The sequence below is a fragment of the Rutidosis leptorrhynchoides genome, chromosome 2 (assembly GCF_046630445.1).
Source record: "Rutidosis leptorrhynchoides isolate AG116_Rl617_1_P2 chromosome 2, CSIRO_AGI_Rlap_v1, whole genome shotgun sequence".
NCBI lineage: Eukaryota > Viridiplantae > Streptophyta > Magnoliopsida > Asterales > Asteraceae > Rutidosis > Rutidosis leptorrhynchoides.
The window spans coordinates 605,532,392-605,551,985 of NC_092334.1; the positions used below are offsets into that span (position 1 = coordinate 605,532,392).

Below are 19,594 nucleotides of genomic sequence, written 5' to 3' on the forward strand. Positions count from 1 at the left end.
CCGCATCCCAAGCACTTAAGTAAACATCATGAAGATACTTCATCTGGTGTCAGCATGGAAGCATGCTCACATTAGAACATCCAATATAATAATAGTAGGCACTTATATATATATATATATATATATATATATATATATATATATATATATATATATATATATATAAACATGTATGATATACTAAGCAGTCATAGAACCAAGTAAAGTAGTAAGTAGTGTAACTACAGTCTACGTAGCTTAACTAGTCTATGGTTACAGTCCAGACGCACTAGTTGTCCTAGCGTTCGACTCTCTAATGCAGCCTAGTCCTAGGTAACCGTTTGGCTCTGATACCAACTTTAACACCCCGCCAAATTTCCATCTGACGACGTGTCAATTCAGGTCCCACAGTTAACAGTTACGCCCTCTATATGAGACGTTTAAAACAATCGCATTTAATTTTTATTTAAAAAAATATTAACTTTCAAAAACATAAGTCAATAATCCCAAAATAGAAACACTATTGTGATCATAACCACAAGCCAACAGTATTTAAACAGTATAAAAGTTTTAAATGCGAAAGTAAATAATGTTCTTTAAGATCAAATGCTGACTCCACGGCCAGTCATGCAGCAAACACAGCGGAAGCATACCTCTTAAGGACCTGAGAACAACAACACGCAAAAACAGTTCAACAAATAATGTTGGTGAATCTACAGGTTTAAAGTAATGTAACAGTATCTGAAGAAAAACAGTTATCAGAAAAATAGTTTGATTTCCTTGACCACGAGATTCTATCATTGCATACACCGAGCACCTGAATACTAGCAATGACCCGAGTATAGATGCCACTATACCCGCCTTTACCTCCTAAAATGTTATACACCTGTACGAGTGTATCTAATGTTCAAAATAAATGCACCACTGCTTTTATAGTGGGTGAGGTTGTCAACCTAACGGATCCGTCCATCTAAATTGTGCTTACACCGATGGTATTAAAAGTATTCAAGCTAGAGGCTTTGTGTACAAACTCAGTATGCATATGTGTAGTACTCATGTCAATATAAAAGTAATTGAAAACGTAAATATAACAGCGTGTATTCTCATCCCTGAAAACATGTAAAAAGCGGGACTGTAGACTCACCTTCGAATAAGCTCGGAATGAAAGACAAATGACTTGTACGGTTTAGACCCGAGTAATGTAACCTAAGTATACGTATGTAAGTTGGTCAATATATGTATCTTACATGAGTGTGGTTTCATAGTGTACGTTGTCTTATTGCTCGACTCGACGCGTTTCAAAGTAAAAGTCAACTATATCATGCAAGTCAAACAAAGTCAACCGAAGTCAAACCGAAAGTCAAACTTGGTCAAAGTAGTCAACTAAAGTAAACATCAGTAGGTTCATGTCAAATATTGGTCAATAAGTCAAACCTAAGTCAAACAATACGTTTTAGGTCATGAATGATCATTTTCACAATTTCAGTTTATCGTCATGCACAAAATTTATGAACACGTAGCATACTTAGCACATTATCTCATAGTACAAAATTCAAGTAAACATGAAAAACTCCAGATCATAAATATACTTAAAATCAATTCCAAAAAGTCCAGCCAGGGACTCATACGACAAATAAAAGTCAGGAATCAGAAGGGATACATTTGGGGTTTGCCAAGTCAGTTTCTGACCGCTCACTGATTTCATTTTGACTATAACCGGAGTTAGGAACATGCAATTGATACAAAACCAGTGGCCATAGTTCAAGGACAAATCAAAGTAACACATATAAAAAATCTAGCAACTTTTGTTTAGCCAATTGATACAGTTCATTCGTTCAAGTTGAACATTCAGTTTTCAGCTCAAATCAGAATTCACATAAAGTATGGCTCTATTGTGCCCAATGCATAAGGTTTCACAGATTGACATAAACTAACAATAAGTCACATATCATGTTAAGTTTCATTTTCCAGAAGCATACATGTTCAAACAATATACAAAATTCACAAAGTACAAAACCGTGTTCAATTTACAGATTCAATTTTCATTTAGTTAGTCACATTCGCATACGATTATCCGAAGATCTAGATACAATTAATCTATGATATCTACATGAAAGATGAAGTAATTTTCGTCTAATTTTCAAATATGTAAAGCTTTAATCACATAAGTTAGCACATTTTATCATACAAGGTTATTTTCATGCAAGTGCTGTATAAAACTACTTTTACACTAATTCTAGCATATCTCGGGCTATACATAAGCAAACGACATGATATCCTAGTCTAACTTGAGTTTTTTTAAATTATATTTCCAGTGGTATAAGTCTCACATGCCAATTCGTTTTCTATCAATACCAGATTTCTGATCAAGCAACAAAAACACAACGATAATTCAAATCGACATAACTTAATCATACGGAAACGAAATCAAGCGAATCCAAAGCCTAAACTCAATAGTTTTTCGCAAGGAATCTGATTATAATATAATAATTAACATTTGAAAAACTTAATTTTTTTCTGATCAAACAAATACAAATTCGTTTTTAAACCCTAGCGCATCAAACAATCAAAATAACGATTACAATTAACACGTACGCGTATAGACTTGAGCAATTGACAACATAACTATGAAACTCTAATAAAATTCAGATTTTAAGAATTAGGGTTTAGCTAAATATACCTTAGATCAACAATCAAAGCACACCAATACGTAGAGGATAACGCGAATTGCAACTTTTGTTCTTGAGGTTTAATCAAAAATTGAGTTTGAGTGTGTGTGTGTGTGTGTGTGTGTGTGTGTGTGTGTGAGTTGGGCGACGGCCAAAGGGAGGGAGGGAGCCAAAAAAAATCGACTGGAATAATAGGGTAGGGATTATGGCAGTGTTTAATCCTCACAAATTAATTTATAATAAACCCTAGTTTTACAAATTAGCACATAAGTCCCTAAAATTATCAAAAATTAAAATATAAGGGGGGGGGGGGGGTATGGGGAGGGGTCGGCCGAATATGGCCCATGGAAGTGTTCCCGGGCTCTCGTTTTGCAATCCAGTGTAATCGTGGTCCGTTTTAAGTGCCGTTTAGTCGTACCGAAGGCCCAGAACGCTAACCCGATCGTTAAACGCAACCAATTGTCTAATTTATTAAAAAACCCAATAAATTAAATATTTTAAAAAGTTAATAATTAATAAAATTAATTATTAAAATAAACCCGAACGTTTCGTTGCTCAAAAAGCTATTATCAAAATCGTATCGTTTTTATCGTATTTCATTATCCGAAATATTTATTTGAATTAATATCAACCCATATCAGTTATTAAAACCCTCCGAAGATCAAGTACGCATTTAATACACATAAGCGCATAAAAGTTAAATAATCGCCGTTAAATAAACTAACAGAAGGTTAACGGAAGTAACGAAAAAATCAGGGTTGTTACAAAAATGATAATGATTCTCCTTTCTATTTTGGATTGTCCCATTTCAAGTATCTACTTGATATTTCAATCAATCAGAGGAGGTTATTCTGGAGAGAGAAGATTTCTGATTGGTGGAGAATGAAGTTAGTGAATTTCCTAAAACTTTGTGCAAAAAGTAGCTGGATACTTGTAGTCGGGCGGAGGGAGTATTATTATATTATTATTATTATTCAAATATATGTTTTCTTTACGGGATTAATTATGTTACATATGTATGCGAAATACATGTCTCAATGAAATGTTGTAATGTAAATTTTATGATATGAAAAATAATAATTGTGATCAAAATTGAAAGTAAGTGGTGGGAGAATAAATGTAGTTCATTTATTCTGACTAAGTTAAATATATCAATATGTTTGTAAAAACAATGACAAGTTTCTTAGTCGGAATATGTGGTTCCACGAGTCATTAAACTAAAAGCCTTTAGCATTTACGTTCACTTAATACAAAAAAATATCGTTAAACTGTTTTATTTAAACAAACCCGTGATTCCACGGGTCATTTCACTAGTGTATATATATATATATATATATATATATATATATATATATATATATATATATATATATATATATATATATATATATATTCATGAGTTCTTAAGAGAAAAGACATGGGTTCAAGTCCTCCTACCCCTTTTTCACAATTTTTTTCTCAGTGCTCACTTAACATTAGTTTCAGAAAAGACGTTAAAATGTCTTGTCGCTGCGGACAGACCATTAGGTATATCTGTTTTCCTTGAAGAGAGTTAAGTTAAATAAAACACTATAATGCATTATGGTGTCGGTATTTAGTTTTTGATAGAAATAAAAAAGAGAAATAATCAGGAAAAAGAACGTTAGTTTCAGAAATTGAAATCGTACAACATTAGATATGTATGTAATAAATAATAGAAGATAGACTAGATAACATACGCTATGTCTATACACATAGCTATTTTGCGGACTTATTCTGATAATATTAGTTGCGTAAACATAGTATTCATTATATACATAAATATCATCTGATACTACAAATATGTAGCAGACAACGTATATTCAAATGCAATCGCCGCAACGCGCGGTCCGAATTGTATCTAGTTATTGACTATTTAAACAGTTATTCAATACAAAAAATAAAAAATATTACTTATTCCTTGCACACATTCTATATTCATAAGTCAACTGTACTAAATAAAAAATATAGAATAAACATTTCCCTAATTATGTAGAATCGTTTTCTAAGATAGAATTTCTCATCTCAATCTCAATTACGATTACTATTTACTTTTACTATAAATAATAACAACTAGTGTTCGAACCCTCGCTTCGCGCCAGGGGTTCGGTTTTTAATGTATTTTATTGCGTTTAGTTTGTAAAATTTTTTTGTGGCTAACGATGATGTTGTTGAAACGCAATTCGAGTCGAACTAAAAGGTATAACCCGTGAAAAATTTAAATGTTATTTAAAATTAACAATATATGTGCATCTCCGCGTTTCGCTATGGAGTTGTCGACTTTTAAAAATTTAACGGGGAATTAACGTGTATGAAAAGTACCCCAAATATTTAGCGTTTTTTAAAAAGCGCCCGTTTTGCGTATAGCTAGTGACATTGTGTTCCTAAAATTTTTTCGAGTTTAACGATGGTGGCAGAAAAATTTAACTCGTTGCGAGTGCGAAGATATGGCCCGTTGAATATTTGGGTGGAGTTTGTTTAAAATTTTTTATGAGAATGATTAATTGACACTTTACCCCCCTGTTTGGGGGGTGGATTTGATTTTTTGGATAAAGTGTGGGGTGATTTGTGGTTGAATTTGCAAAAAAAAAAAAAAAAAAAAAGTCGAAAATACCCCCGGGCACTAAAAAAAAGAAGAAAAAAGTCGAAAATACCCCCGAGCACTATTCATTTCCAAATACCCCCGGGCACAAAAAAAAAGCAAAAAGTCGAAAATAACCCCGGACACTATTCGTTTCCATGTCTTTTAGAATATAGGTATAATATAATATAATATAATATAATATAATAACATAAATACATAAAAATAAAATAAAAATAAAAAAAAACCTTATGATATTCCACTTTACACGGAGTTATATGATATGATATCTATATCCTACTTTAACCTCTCACAAACAAATAATTAACGAATCATTTGATAACCGCACAACATCCATCAACAATGAGAAGGTCAATTGGACCTGGAATGGGCGGCGGCGGTGGTGGCAGCGGCGGAGGAATGATCAAAACCGTCCATAGAGCCGTCAGAGCCGGCATCGGTGGCGGCAGCGAACAACCTTTTTCACATTCCACCGTCACAACCAATACAAGATCATCAACCACCACAAGTAACAGTAACAATCAATCAATAAACAATACCGCTCTTTTTGTATCATCGAATAATAATAGTAACAATTTTGCACCACCTTTTTATGTTCCGGTTGAGGCGCCGGCGAACTGGGGTTTTCCGGCCGATGAAGAGTTTGATAATTGGGAGTATATTGATGGTAGTGATAGTGAAAGTGTTAATGGTGTTTATGATGATGATAATGATGTTTTTGGTAGTGTTCCTTCTAAAGATGAAGTTCACCATGCAGTTTCTTCTCTTCAAGAGTATGTAATTTTTATTTATTATCATTTAATTAATTAGTCTCATATTCTATATCATTATCTTTTTTCAATCTATAATAATAGTATATATACATATATTTGTGTGTATTTTATTTGATTATTTAATGATTTTTCAAAGTGTATATTCAGGTGTATATTTTGGACAGGTTTTTATTGATTGTATAAATTTATTTGTTTATTGTATTGAATATTGCTGATTTCTGGATGAATTCAATAAATTGTGTATGCTATGTCACATATAAAATAAAGGGTAAAAGTCTAGATTTTATTTCTATTTAATTTCTTGAGTTTTCTGTTAGAGAATAATATGTTGTGTTTTCTTAAAAATGATTAATTACACCGAAAAGATGACCTGTACATTATGGGGGACTCTCCGTCTGTGTACATTAATTGGTTGTAACGCGAATTGATTTTTGGGTGAACATTTAAGCATGAAAATGGGCACTTAAATAGGGACAATCCAGAATAACAAAATGCAAAATTGTAATGGGATGGAAACAGTAACATAATTAATTTGGAGCCTAAAGGAACTAAGACCACCCCCTCTGGTTAGTTACCCGCCCATTACCCGCTCATTACCCGTAACTAACCATAGGCACCACTTAGTTACCCGCGTTAGTTACCCGCTTTCACCATAGATTTAACGGATGAGTTATAGGAATTGCGGGTCCCAGTGCTTTTTATTGTTGGACTTGATGCTTTATTGCTTGTACGTTGTATATTAAGAGGAGTATTGTTTTAGCCATGATAGGGAGTGTTTAGTTATGAGTTAGTTATAGGATATTGGTGTTGATGTGGCGCTGATGTGGAAGGTTAAGAGGATGAATAGTTTAGTTACGATAGGGAGTGGCCTAAGAATTGTGTTTGAATTAACTTGAGTTCCGCTTTGTGAACGTTAGGTTTCTTGAACCAGTTTCGTTTGCACGATTGATTAATGACCAGGGAAAATATGATAGTTACGAGGATGGATCAGTAGAAACGAGTTTAGGTCAGCCAGCTAGTTATTATAAAACTGGATCAGAGTCGGATTGGATTGAGCCGTCTGTGCAACTATGTAACTCCACAAGTGCGTTGCAAGTTCCATCCTTGGACAAAGTTTATGATGCTTTCCATCTATTGCAAACTGAGCCTTCCGTTCAGGTACAATAATACATTTTTCAATCCATTCGTATTTGGACCAATTGCAACACACCAAACACTAATATATATGAACCTCTAAATTGTCTTCATTCATGTATAGTTGGTAAATCAGCGTACACAGATGTTATTTTAATGATTATTTCTTTAAATTAGGTTTTGGTTTTTATGGTGCAGAGAATGGTCATTTCCTTGTCATCAGACAAGGCTGTTTGGGACGCTGTTATGAACAATGAGGTGGTTCGCAAGCTTCGTGAATCAGTCAATGAAGGTTCGTGTCCACTTCAATAGTTAGTTATTTGATGACATTCATTTCATATAAACTCTTCTGTGAAAAGAAAATGCTTAAATTTAAATACTTAAGCTTGCAGTAACGAATGATTATCATATGATTTTTTTAAGTTATTGCATTTTTTATTATCTATTTTTTGTAAAATTTATTGTTGCTATTTATTGTAATTGTTGTTGAGATTATGTTGTAACAGATAAAGGAGTTACAGAGGGAGCGGATAATAGTGTTGACGACTCAAATCCTGTGACACAAGTACTTTATTGGTTATTTGCGAATACAAAGGATAAAGTGATTGAAATAGTAGAGAAAATAACAAAGATTGTAAATGAGTTGGTTCATCCTATGAACAAGGACGAGAACTCGGTGAATGAAGGCCTCAACTCATTTGATAAGAATCTAAGAAGCTCTTTCTTTCTTACAATCATGGTACTCTTGATTGTAGTTGTGAGTCGATCCCGCAAGTGATCAACATGATCTATGTCTGTGAGCCAAACCCACCTATGTTGATCATGATCTCAATTAGTTTCGAGTCGGAATTTAAGTGTTGATCATGGTCTATTTGGTCTTGGGTCAGATGTTGATCATCAATTTGCTGACATGACAACAATAGGATTCTGTTGATGGACTTTTATGCGTATTCTGTTTTTGCAAGTTTTTGGATATTGAAAACTAGTAGTTTTTAAATGTTATGATCATTTCGTTGGGAATCAGAATCAAGTGAAGTTTGTGATTTGAATAACCATAATGTATAAGCAAGTTGTAAGCCCATTTATCACAGTTGCTTTAACGGTTAGCCCATGATCATCAGTACTATTTCATTTCAATTGGAGCCCCTTATATTAGTTTCTTATTTGTGTCGGCCCAATTGTAACAGCCTAATATTTCATCAGGTTTTTTTGTTGCATATGCCAAACACATAAGGTATATGTGTCCCGAAAACGGGCCTTAAATTTTTACTTAAATTTACGATGCCTATGCGGTTATCATATTAGTGACCTCTTGTGAATTATGAAAATTTTAGATAAAAAGTAAATGTAAAATGTGCAATGGCTTTCATTGTATTACCATTATCACTTGTGTAGAGTAAGGTTTATAGATCTTGTCTATTTCGGTCCGTTTGGTAGATGGAATTCATTTTCTTTATTATTGACTATATATCATTATGTTTAGCAGTCCATCTTTACAAAATTGAATTGTTTGTATTTATGTATCTTCTTGAGATTCAAATTATGGCAATGTCACTTATTATGAGATGTTGGCCAAGCTCAATATATCATGATATCAACAGTAAAACTTACCGGCTCAAAGAGACATAAGAAAAAAAACAGTGACTGAAATCCTGTTTTAAGTGATAATAACTACTTATGCCTTATTTACCATTTTATTGCTTTGACAGTTTTGTTATATTCGTGATTGATTTGTAGTCGAAAACCAAGTATATATGTTACTTACTTATGTGATCAATCAATACTTTCATTATTATCATTTTTTACTCTGTTTGGAATGTAACATGATCAGTATTATTGTAGATCATGTAAGCATTATGATTAATTAGATGACTTGAAATATATCACAATGTTTTTATCCTGTTCTTGTCCCTGAGGTATTGTGCCAAAACTTGTTGCAGGGTCAATTAACAAGACAAATGGTTTCATCAAACTACATTGATTTAAACGCTTTCGTTTGATAAACGTAATACTTATGATCATTACTAGTTTAAAAGCTCTGCTAATGAATCAAGCTTCTATCAAGTGACAAACTTTGTACTATGACGTCGAATTGAGCTATATCAGATCAGTATATCAAAGCTAGCTTGAAACACATTGAAGTGTAGTGTGGCAGAACAGCATTACAATGATTTATAATATTTGCAACTAACATGGAGGTCTGAATACACCAAAGGTATCAAAATAAATATCCCATATATATTTGCTTCTAAAATGCAACACATATAGCTAATCATATCGATTCGCTATTACATTGGGATGTGAATTGATGTCAATCTGCTGCTAAAGTTTGGGATCAACCCAACTTCAAAAGCCAAAAATGGGTTTTGAGATCATAACATCTCTCAAACATTCTAATTTCTATTATATGGTATATGTAAGCAACTTAAATAGCCTAGCTCATAATTGTTTTTAAGCCAAAACAAAAAGGACCATTACCCTTTAACGATGAAATGAGACCAATCAGTGGCTTGAGTCAGCTAGCGAAGCTGAAGTTCCTGTTTTAGACAAGCATGATGACGTATCCGAGGAAACAGATTCGGCTGATGATGGGCTCTTTCTTTTCTTCGAATCATCAGGTAATTTTGCTTCAAATGGTTGCTGTAACTTCTGCTCATGAAACAAATTAAAGCCATAAATTAGTGGTCACTAAACATAAATTAAACTTGATATTTATTTTAATCAAATTGACTCACAATAGTTGGTGTAATAGCGGTGGTGGTAACAATCTGCTGTGAAGATGGGTTGCTGGGGATGTCATTGAGGTTGAGGGTGGTGGTGGGTGGTGGATGACCGGAGGAGACAGCGACAGGGCGTCTCTCAGGAACAGGCTTGACCGGAAGAGACACAAGGTTAAGGTGGTGGTGATAGGGTGGCAGTGGTGGGTTAGTAGAGGAATTAACAGAAGGTGGAGTGGGGACCACTTGCAACATATCCTCAACCTGAAAGGTAACCTGAGATGAAGACATAATATTGCTGGTGGCAGAAGAAGAGGTGTATATGTTTGTGTTGGTGGGCCAGAGGAAAGTGCCCTGTGGTCTGCAAAGTCTGAACCCACTCTTTAGCCTCTCAATCTTTGCTGCTTTTCCCTCAGCTGGTGGTGGTGGTGGTGGGGATACATGACCACTTTTTTCAGGTTTCTCCTGATGAACACCTGCAGGTTGTTTTGGTGGTGCTGCAATAGCTTCATTCTTTTCATCTGCTGCTGCCATTTTTGGCTTTTTTTGTGCATTGGAGGAGGCTGTTGAGGTAATTAATAATGTGTCAGCCTTTGGGCTTTTTGCTGCTGCATCCATCTGGGTTGTCTCTTGACTAATATCAGAAGCCTGCATCCATGCCTGTATGTATGCAATTCCATTCCATGATAGAGATACATGTACTATGTGCCGTACATATGATCATACAGTATATGTTTTGTAATTAAATTAAATATATTACTGGTGCTATATATTATATATGTACACAAAATATGTCGCAACTAAATTGTGGTCCAATTAAGGCATAAAAAATGTATGGTATTCATATGAATTATTTTGGACTTCCTCATACAACTATGCATAATTCACAACATTTTTTGACTTGTTACAGTTAATCAAAAAGTTAATTTGATAATCAACATAAATAAATACGAGTAGTACTTTTTTAACTCTTTAATATTTCCTAAGTTTAAGCCATTGTAATAGTCTTGACCAATCAACAAAAGTATGTTTTAACAAACTTATTATTTTAGCAGAAAATTTCCCTCTAAAGTAAAAAACTCCAAATAAAGAGTCTTTTAATTCCTTAATTCTAAAATTCCTAAGAACTGCATAGGCTTATTATGCTAAGATAGCTTGTCAGCTATTGGAACAATATTTTTTCAGGCAAAATTAATTGCTGACATATAGAATACATTATGTAATCATATTATATTATGTTATGTAACTTCTCTAGCATATACAATAAATTTGACTTGTACATCATTGATACATCATTGAACATTAATTATATGAACTGACCTCTATTTTCTTCAATATATCTGAAATGACTACCAATTGTTTCTTGCATTGTCCCTGCCAAAGAAATAAACATGAAAAAAGCATTTTCAAATTGTGGAAGGAGGAAACATTTCAGTAACCAATTTGGAACAAATTGTTACCTTTTTTAAGACTGAGTTGTCTACATCAGATGTATCAGACTCGGAATGAGGCAATAAATTACAAATATCAATCACTTGCAGGGGACTTGTGTCAACAACTTCAGAAACCACTAGACTTTGACTTTGCTCTTGCTTATTTTGTGAAGTCAACTCTTGAATCTCCCTGTTTATAGACATGATGATAGCCTAATAATTAAATAAAAACCATCACTAATTAATTATTTTCAAAAGTTTGTCATGATTACCTTCTCAGCCCTGCCATTTCTTCCTCAAACTGCTTCTTTGGCATATACTCCCTGTGACATTTGAAGCACAAATATTATTTTAAGTATCAATAAAATTATCAAACTTCCTGGAACAATAATCTTACATAACATTTTTTAATTGCAAGTTATATACCTTTTGATAAATGAAATTTCTTCTTTCAGATGATTAATTTCTTTAGCCATATTTGGATCTTGAGTAGGCGAATCGCCTGGCTTCCAACCGAGCGGTGGAATCCAAAACGGGTCAGACACTCCAGCATCTTTTCTGATCTTCTCAAGGTCTGCATCTTCGAGCCAGTACTCCATTGCACCATCGGGATTGTGTGACCGCCTGTACCGAAGCTTTCCACCTGGTGCCACCTTATTAGCGACATGCTTCAGCAAGTGGTCTAAGAGCCCAGTGTCACCTATCCTCTTTCTTGCTTCAACTCTAAGTGCCGGTCTAGTAATCGGATTGCCTATCGTTGCTTTCTTCTCCTGCATTGATTCTAAAAGACTTAACTCTGCAGCCTTGTACCTGCATTTAATTCAATTCAAATTCAAATCTTAATGATTAATACATAATAATTAAATCCAATTATTTGTAAAAATGATTAAAGTTTGAGAAGAATATTCTCTTATTTTTTTACCTCTCCTTTGACCACCTGTCAACTACTAATTTCTTGCATTTCTTCATAGGCTTCTTATTAACTTGATGCCATACATTCTTCACTTGTTTCACATTCTTTCGCTCTCTTAAAATTCTGCTACTTTTCTGCTCTTTTTCATTATCATCTTCATCTTCTTCATCCACTTCTTCTTCTTCTTCTTCTTTAGCTTCATCCTCATCATCTTCTTGTTCTGTTTCATGGTCAACTTCCCTAATCTCATCACCTCCATCTTCTTGTTGATCTTTAACTTCTTGATCACAATTGATCAAGCCTAAAGTAGATGGACTATCACTAATTTCTTTGTGTTTCCTAATGAAGGTATCACCTTTCCCATTGAAGGTATCATCATACATAAAAAAATTTCTAGTATATGGAGTAATACTCCTCCTGTGTTGCCCAGGAATTTTCTTTTTGGCACCCCATCTTAACATCTCATTGTTGTTCTTCAGTGCTCTAGCCAATCCAATATCATCATTCTTCATAGTTGCCTCAGATTCAGAGTTTGACTCTACCAGCCAGAATCTTTTGAAATCCTTATTTGCATCAAATTCTTGAGATGAAACTTGCCTATAAAGTACTTTGCTTGCCAGCATAAGTCCCATCACAAACTTCTCATCAAAATCAGGGATATACATCTCAGTCCCTTCCCTAAAATACCTCTTTAATGATAAACTGCTTGGATACCTTATTGTAACATTCAAATCTGTCTTCTCACTAACCTGAAAATCCATCAACAAATCATTCGGATTTTGCTTTATTATTACTGAGTAATTATATTATAATTATTAAAGTCAAATGAAACTAATTTGTATCAGATCAATATACCAAATTAAATTATCTCTTTTTTTTTTTTTCAAAATAAAATGAATTTACCATGACAACTCGAGCAGATTTCAGCTGAACTGGAGTTCTAGGTGGCAGATTCTTGTGATATATCTGGTAAACAGAGTCTTGTTCAATTTCTTCAAGTGGAACTTCATCTGCTTTACACATAATAATAATAATAATAACTTGACCACTAATATAATAATGACAATACTAAACCAGAAAGAAAGACTAAAATAGTGTGTGCCTAGATAATGGTGATGAAAATTCAAAGCATATTTTATGAGACTATAAAGTAAAAATGGAGTTTTGTCACCAATGGGATCATGCAGAATTTGTCTATCCAAAAGTGGTGCCTGTCCTTGTGCGCCGGCTACAACATTGCATACTTCTTTCCTTTTCAAGGTTACTACAATATCCTGTATCACCCAATGCATTGTAATACAGACCAATGCAAATATAAAACAAAAGTGACACATATACTGTTACTAAACATACAGATATACAGATACAGATATATATGTAAAATACTGTTCATTTTATTATTATCAGGCTAGATGTGTTTCTTTTGATTTTATGTGCAGTACATATAACATGAGAAAGGTGGCGCGTGAAGGAGCGTGCAGTGTGTTTGAGATAAAAAGTAAAAACTCAAAAAGATATACTGAAAATGCCTATATCTGATATATTTTCTAATTCAAACAGCAATACACAGTACTATAATGATAATGATCATTAACAGAGAATGAGAGAGAGAGAGAGAGAGAGAGATTACATTGTTGGCTAAGGTTCCTCTTTTTAGTCTTTTGCGATAATAAGTTTCCATTTCCACTCAAAGTTAACCTGAGAAAATTTGAAACAAAAAAAATAAATATAAATAGTACTGATTAACATTTATATTTTATATAGACAATATAAAATATAAAATCATAAAAAGGACTCATGTTAGACTACCTGTTTATACAAATCATGGTCAAACTAATTTCAGAAGGATATGAGATGATAATTATGAGAGTTCCGGTAATTTTGGTGAATATATATTTTGTGAAAATTAAACTTTCATGACAGAAATGCGTGGATTTAAATGATACAAATCCAGAAAAATATATGAGCTGTTTTTATATAATCATAAAAAAGAATAATCGTTCATTTAATTTTACAAAAAACTTCGATGAAACAAACTAATTTCACCGAGCTACGTTCTTCAATGCAAAAATGCATTCACAAAACACGCACAAACTTCAAACATTTATGGATATAACAATCAATACAAAATGATTACACATACTAATAAACCCTAAAAAAACACATACATAAAAACGCTGGAAGCGCATTAAATGGATGTACAAATAGTATTCTAGAAACAAAATTATCTTTTCTGAAAATTATCTAAACATTTGCATTATCAGCTCATTAACTCCAGTACATTAATAGAAACAAATAGTATATAACACAAAAAGAAAAATGCCGCAATTGATAAACCAGATCTATTCGTTAATTTCTAAAGCAATAAATTTAACTCATTAAAGAATGTAAAGACATAAAAACACCAAAATTTAGAAATGAAGTCGGAGATACTATAAAATAGAAAAGAATAACACCTTTGAAACCCTAACTAGTTGATTTTAGGAGCTTGTAATCAGTAATTTGAGAAAGAATAGATGAATGATTTAATAAAGAAATGATTATTTTTTGTGAAAACTGCCATTGTTGTACGGAATAAAGGTTTACCGGTAGAGAGAGAGCAAATATTCTGTTAGAAGGTTTTAGAGAGAGAAAGTGGCGTATATGCCGCGTCTCACGTGCTTTTGTAAAATTTGTAATTTTTTAATAACAAGCACGAACGAATATTTGTTCCCCAATTAACGGCAATTTACTAATGTGATACTATATGCCTATATGGTTGTTGTAGTGATGCAAACTTTGCGACGTCGTTTTATACGTAATATTACATCAGGGACAATGAGACAATGTTTTTATTTGTTTGCTTTAAATATTATTCATGTTATAATTCAGTAGGCTTATAACTATCTTTAGTGATCTGGTTCTTGACTGTGGACTATTGATAATTATTAGAAGATATAAAGAGAGAGAGTATATATGAAATATATATATATATATATATATATATATATATATATATATATATATATATATATATATATATATATATATATATATATATATATATATATATATATATCAGAAGTGCAAGTTTACAAGTTTACATTGTTCCATATTTATACTATAATAATTTACTATACAAATATTAATATATTGAAATATCTGTCATCCATTATTGACTTTGATATCATAACACTCCTCCTTGGATGACATTTTATTAGAGAGTAACTAGTACTGCCTCGTTAAAAACCTTGCTAAAGAAAACCCATTGGGAAAAAACTTTAGCTAAGGGAAAAAGAGTGCAGCATAGAGTTGACTCCCCCTCAAGTAGACATTGTTGATCTTTTACATCTTTTGAACATGCCTCATGCCAATATTGTGAACATGCATTCTAAAAATAGCAGTTGGAAGTGCTTTGGTGAAAAGATCGGCAGAGTTTTTGCTGGATTGAACATATCTCATTTCAATCTGGTTGTCTTTGATGAGATTTTGAGTATATGAGAAAAATCTAGGAGGTATGTGTTTTGTTCGGTCACTTTTGATATACCCTTCTTTCATCTGTGCTATGCAAGCTGCATTATCTTCATAGATAGTTGTTGGACTTTTATCGCGTTCTAGTCCACAAGAATCAGTAATGAGTTGTGTCATTGATCTCAACCAAAAACATTTCCGAGTAGCTTCATGTAATGCAATCACTTCGGCATGATTTGATGATGTTGCAACAAGTGTTTGTTTTTGAGAACGCCATGATATTGCAGTACCTCCACTTAGGAATACATATCCATTTTGAGATTTAGCTTTATGTGGATCAGATAAATAACCTGCATCTGCATAACCAACCAAATTTTGTTTTGATTCGTTAGAATAAAATAATCCTAAATCAGTAGTTCCTCGAAGGTATCTAAATATGTGTTTGATCCCATTCCAGTGTCTTTTGTTAGGAGCTGAGCTGAACCTTGCCAACAAATTAACTGCAAAAGAAATGTCAGGTCTTGTACAATTTGTAAGATACATAAGAGCTCCAATTGCACTAAGATATGGTACTTCTGGTCCCAGGATATCTTCATGATCTTCACAGGGACGAAATGGATCAGTGTCAACATTAAGTGATCTAACAACCATAGGAGCACTTAATGGTTTTGCCTTGTCCATATTGAAACGTTTTAAAATCTTTTCCGTATAAGTTGTTTGATGTACAAGTAAACCATTAGGCATATGCTCAATCTGCAAACCAAGGCAATACTTGGTTTTTCCGAGATCTTTCATTTCAAATTCTTTCTTTAGAAGTTGAATGGCTTCATGGATCTCTTTATTTGTACATATGATGTTAAGATCATCGACATAAACGGCTATGATCACATATCCGGATGTTGTTTTCTTAATGAATACACATGGGCAAATAAGATTATTGGTATACCCTTTGCATATCAAGCAAGGTTGGAGAACTCGGATCTCGGGGAGATCTCGTTTGGACATTTTTGAGGAGATCTCGGCATCTCGGAAAAATCTCGGGGAGATCTCGGACATTGACTTGTGTTGACTTTCTAGTTTTTTTAAATATAAATATGTATAAATATATAAATATATGTATATTTATATGGATTTTTACGAGAAAATTTGAGAAATGAGCGAAAAATTAGAAGAAAATCCGAGAAATTGCGAGAAAATCCGAGAAATTACGAGAAAATCCGAGATCTCACCGAGAAAATCCGAGAAATCGTGACATTGACCGAGATTTTAACCATTGACCGAGAAATCTCAACGAGATGGGAAAATATTCTCGGCTGAGTTTTGAAACCGAGATCTCCCCGAGATCTCGCCGAGAAATTCCGAGATCTGCAACACTGATATCAAGTAATCACTTAATCGTTTATACCACATGCGACCCGATTGTTTCAACCCATATAAAGACCTTTGTAACTTGACTGAGTACATTTCTTTGGATTTTGCATTGGTTGCTTCTGATACCTTAAATCCTTCAGGTATCTTCATATATATATCACTATCAAGTGATCCATATAGATAAGCAGTCACAACATCCATGAGATGCATTTCTAAATTTTTAGAAACTGCCAGACTGATTAAGTATCTAAAAGTAATTGCATCCATAACAGGGGAATAAGTTTCATCATAATCAATTCCCGGTCTTTGAGAAAAACCTTGAGCTACAAGTCTAGCTTTATACCTTGTAACTTCATTTTTCTCATTTCTTTTTCGCACAAAAACCCATCTATATCCCACTGGTTTCACATCTTTAGGTGTGAGAACGATAGATCCGAAAACTTTTCTTTTATTGAGCGATTCAAATTCAGCTCGTATTGCTCCTTTCCAATTATCCCAATCATGTCTATTTTGACATTCCATGACAGATTTTGGTTCTGGATCATCATCATCATTCATGATGTCATATGCAACATTATATGAAAATATTTCATCTAGATTTTTCATTTCATTTCGGTTCCATAATATTTTTGAATGTGCATAATTAATTGAAAATTCTGTATCGACATCATCAATCTCCTCTGCAGAAGGAGTATTGATTTGTGGTTCTTCTTGAACACTTTCATTTACCTCATTATCAGCTGATTTTCTTTTTCGAGAATTTTTATCTTTGGAACCAATTTGTCTCCCACGTTTCTGGCGTGACAAAGACTCAAGAGTGACATTATTGCCAGCTTTTGGAATTTCAATTCGAGCTGGAACATTTGCTGCTGGTATATATGATTTAGTCACTCTTTTTGTATATGTAAATGCATCAGGCAATTTATTTGCAAGTTCTTGCATATGCATTATTTTTTAAACTTCGATCTCGCATTCTTTTGTGCGAGGATCAAGATACATTAATTGAGGTTCACACCATGAAACATCATTTTCTTTATTTTTTATTTCTCCCCCTAATCTAGGGAACAATGTTTCATTAAAGTGACAATCAGCAAAGCGTGCTGTAAAAACATCACCCGTCTTGGGTTCAATATATCTTATGATTGAAGATGTTTCATATCCAACATATATTCCCATCCTTCTTTGAGGACCCATTTTAGTGCGTTGTGGTGGTGCGATAGGAACATAAACCGCACAATCAAATGTTCTAAGGTGGGAAATATTTGGCTGATGGCCAAAAGCAAGTGGCAAGGGAGAATATGTATGACTTGCACTTGGTCTAATGCGAATTAATGATGCAGCATGTAAAATTGCATGACCCCATACAGCTACTGGGAGTTTTGTTCTCATTATCAATGGTCTAGCTATTAACTGCAATCGTTTAATTAGTGATTCGGCTAAACAATTTTGTGTATGCACATGAGCAACAGGATGTTCAACAACAATCCCAATAGACATGCAAAAATCATTAAATGCTTGAGATGTAAACTCACCAGCATTATCCAATCTCACCCTTTTAATAGTATAATCAGGGAAATGTGCTCTCAATTTAATAATTTGAGCAAGAAATTTTGCAAATGCCACATTTCGACTTGATAATAGACAAACATGAGACCATCTACTAGATGCGTCTATTAGGACCATGAAATATCTAAATGGTCTACATGGTGGATGAATTGGTCCACATATATCACCTTGAATTCTTTCAAGAAACATTGGTGATTCTTTTTCAACCTTAAGAGGTGATGGTCTTATTATCAATTTTTCAAGTGAGCATGATGTACATGGGATAAGTGCATCATGATGGATCTTTTGATCCGTCAATGGATGTCCATGTGTATTTTGAATTATTCTTTTCATCATTGTTGATCCTGGGTGGCCTAATCTTTCATGCCACAGATTGATCATTACAGGATCACATGCCTTTTCATTAACTACCATGTGTGCTTCTGGTACATTTATATATGTATAATGTAAACCAGAACTAAGTCTTGGTAGTTTTTCAATCACATGCTTCTTGTCAGTGATACTTAAATATTTATCATTTTCTGTAGTCACTGACTGATAATCATATCCATTTTGGTATATGTCAGAGAAGCTTAACAAATTTCTCTTTGACATGGGAGAAAATAAGGCATTTTTTATTAGAAAATTTGTACCATTTGGTAACATGAATTTTGCCTTTCACATTGTCATAACCCGTCCTTAACCATAAGAACGTGTTAGATAACGTATGATTTCATTGCGAGGTATTGACCTCTATATGCGACATTTTTAAAAGAACAACTGCATTTATTTTACATTACAAACCATAACTCTTATGATAATACAAGCTTTAGACAATATAAAGATGATTATCGTTTAGCGATAATCTTAGACTTACAAACTTTACATGTGATGATAACAATACGATTTCTAGCATATTTTACATTACAAATCCTCCGATATGCAGTTTTATTTTTGACACAAATATGCATACTCAAGATCTTGTTTAAA

General features: G+C 33.4%; 2 protein-coding genes across 2 annotated transcripts; one reads left to right on the forward strand and one right to left on the reverse strand.

The window, feature by feature from the left end:
• The first annotated feature begins 5,538 nt into the window (after positions 1-5,538).
• On the forward strand, positions 5,539-8,275 carry LOC139893434 (uncharacterized). Its single transcript, XM_071876602.1, has 4 exons — positions 5,539-6,041; positions 6,959-7,199; positions 7,374-7,467; positions 7,682-8,275. Exons 1-4 carry the CDS (start codon positions 5,611-5,613, stop codon positions 7,951-7,953), a joined length of 1,038 nt encoding a protein of 345 aa, XP_071732703.1. The 5' UTR covers positions 5,539-5,610; the 3' UTR covers positions 7,954-8,275.
• Positions 8,276-9,677: 1,402 nt separating this feature from the next.
• On the reverse strand, positions 9,678-13,261 carry LOC139889971 (protein DYAD-like). The gene is made up of 8 exons (XM_071872880.1): positions 13,142-13,261; positions 12,248-12,987; positions 11,752-12,135; positions 11,598-11,648; positions 11,353-11,515; positions 11,213-11,266; positions 9,911-10,552; positions 9,678-9,824 (listed from the first exon to the last, which is right to left on the reverse strand). The coding sequence occupies exons 1-8, from the start codon at positions 13,259-13,261 to the stop codon at positions 9,678-9,680; spliced, it is 2,301 nt and encodes a 766-aa protein (XP_071728981.1).
• Positions 13,262-19,594: the final 6,333 nt, after the last annotated feature.

Bases quoted from the DNA above. Each gene is read 5' to 3' on its own strand.
- LOC139893434 (XM_071876602.1), top strand. From the start codon at position 5,611: ATGAGAAGGTCAATTGGACCTGGAATGGGCGGCGGCGGTGGTGGCAGC. The intron at 6,042-6,958 runs GTATGTAATTTT...TGTGAACGTTAG, and splicing joins GCAGTTTCTTCTCTTCAAGA to GTTTCTTGAACCAGTTTCGT. The intron at 7,200-7,373 runs GTACAATAATAC...TTTATGGTGCAG, and splicing joins AAACTGAGCCTTCCGTTCAG to AGAATGGTCATTTCCTTGTC.
- LOC139889971 (XM_071872880.1), bottom strand. From the start codon at position 13,261: ATGTGTAAAGCAGATGAAGTTCCACTTGAAGAAATTGAACAAGACTCT. The intron at 12,988-13,141 runs GTAAATTCATTT...ATGGATTTTCAG, and splicing joins AATCTGCTCGAGTTGTCATG to GTTAGTGAGAAGACAGATTT. The intron at 12,136-12,247 runs GTAAAAAAATAA...AATTAAATGCAG, and splicing joins GACAGGTGGTCAAAGGAGAG to GTACAAGGCTGCAGAGTTAA.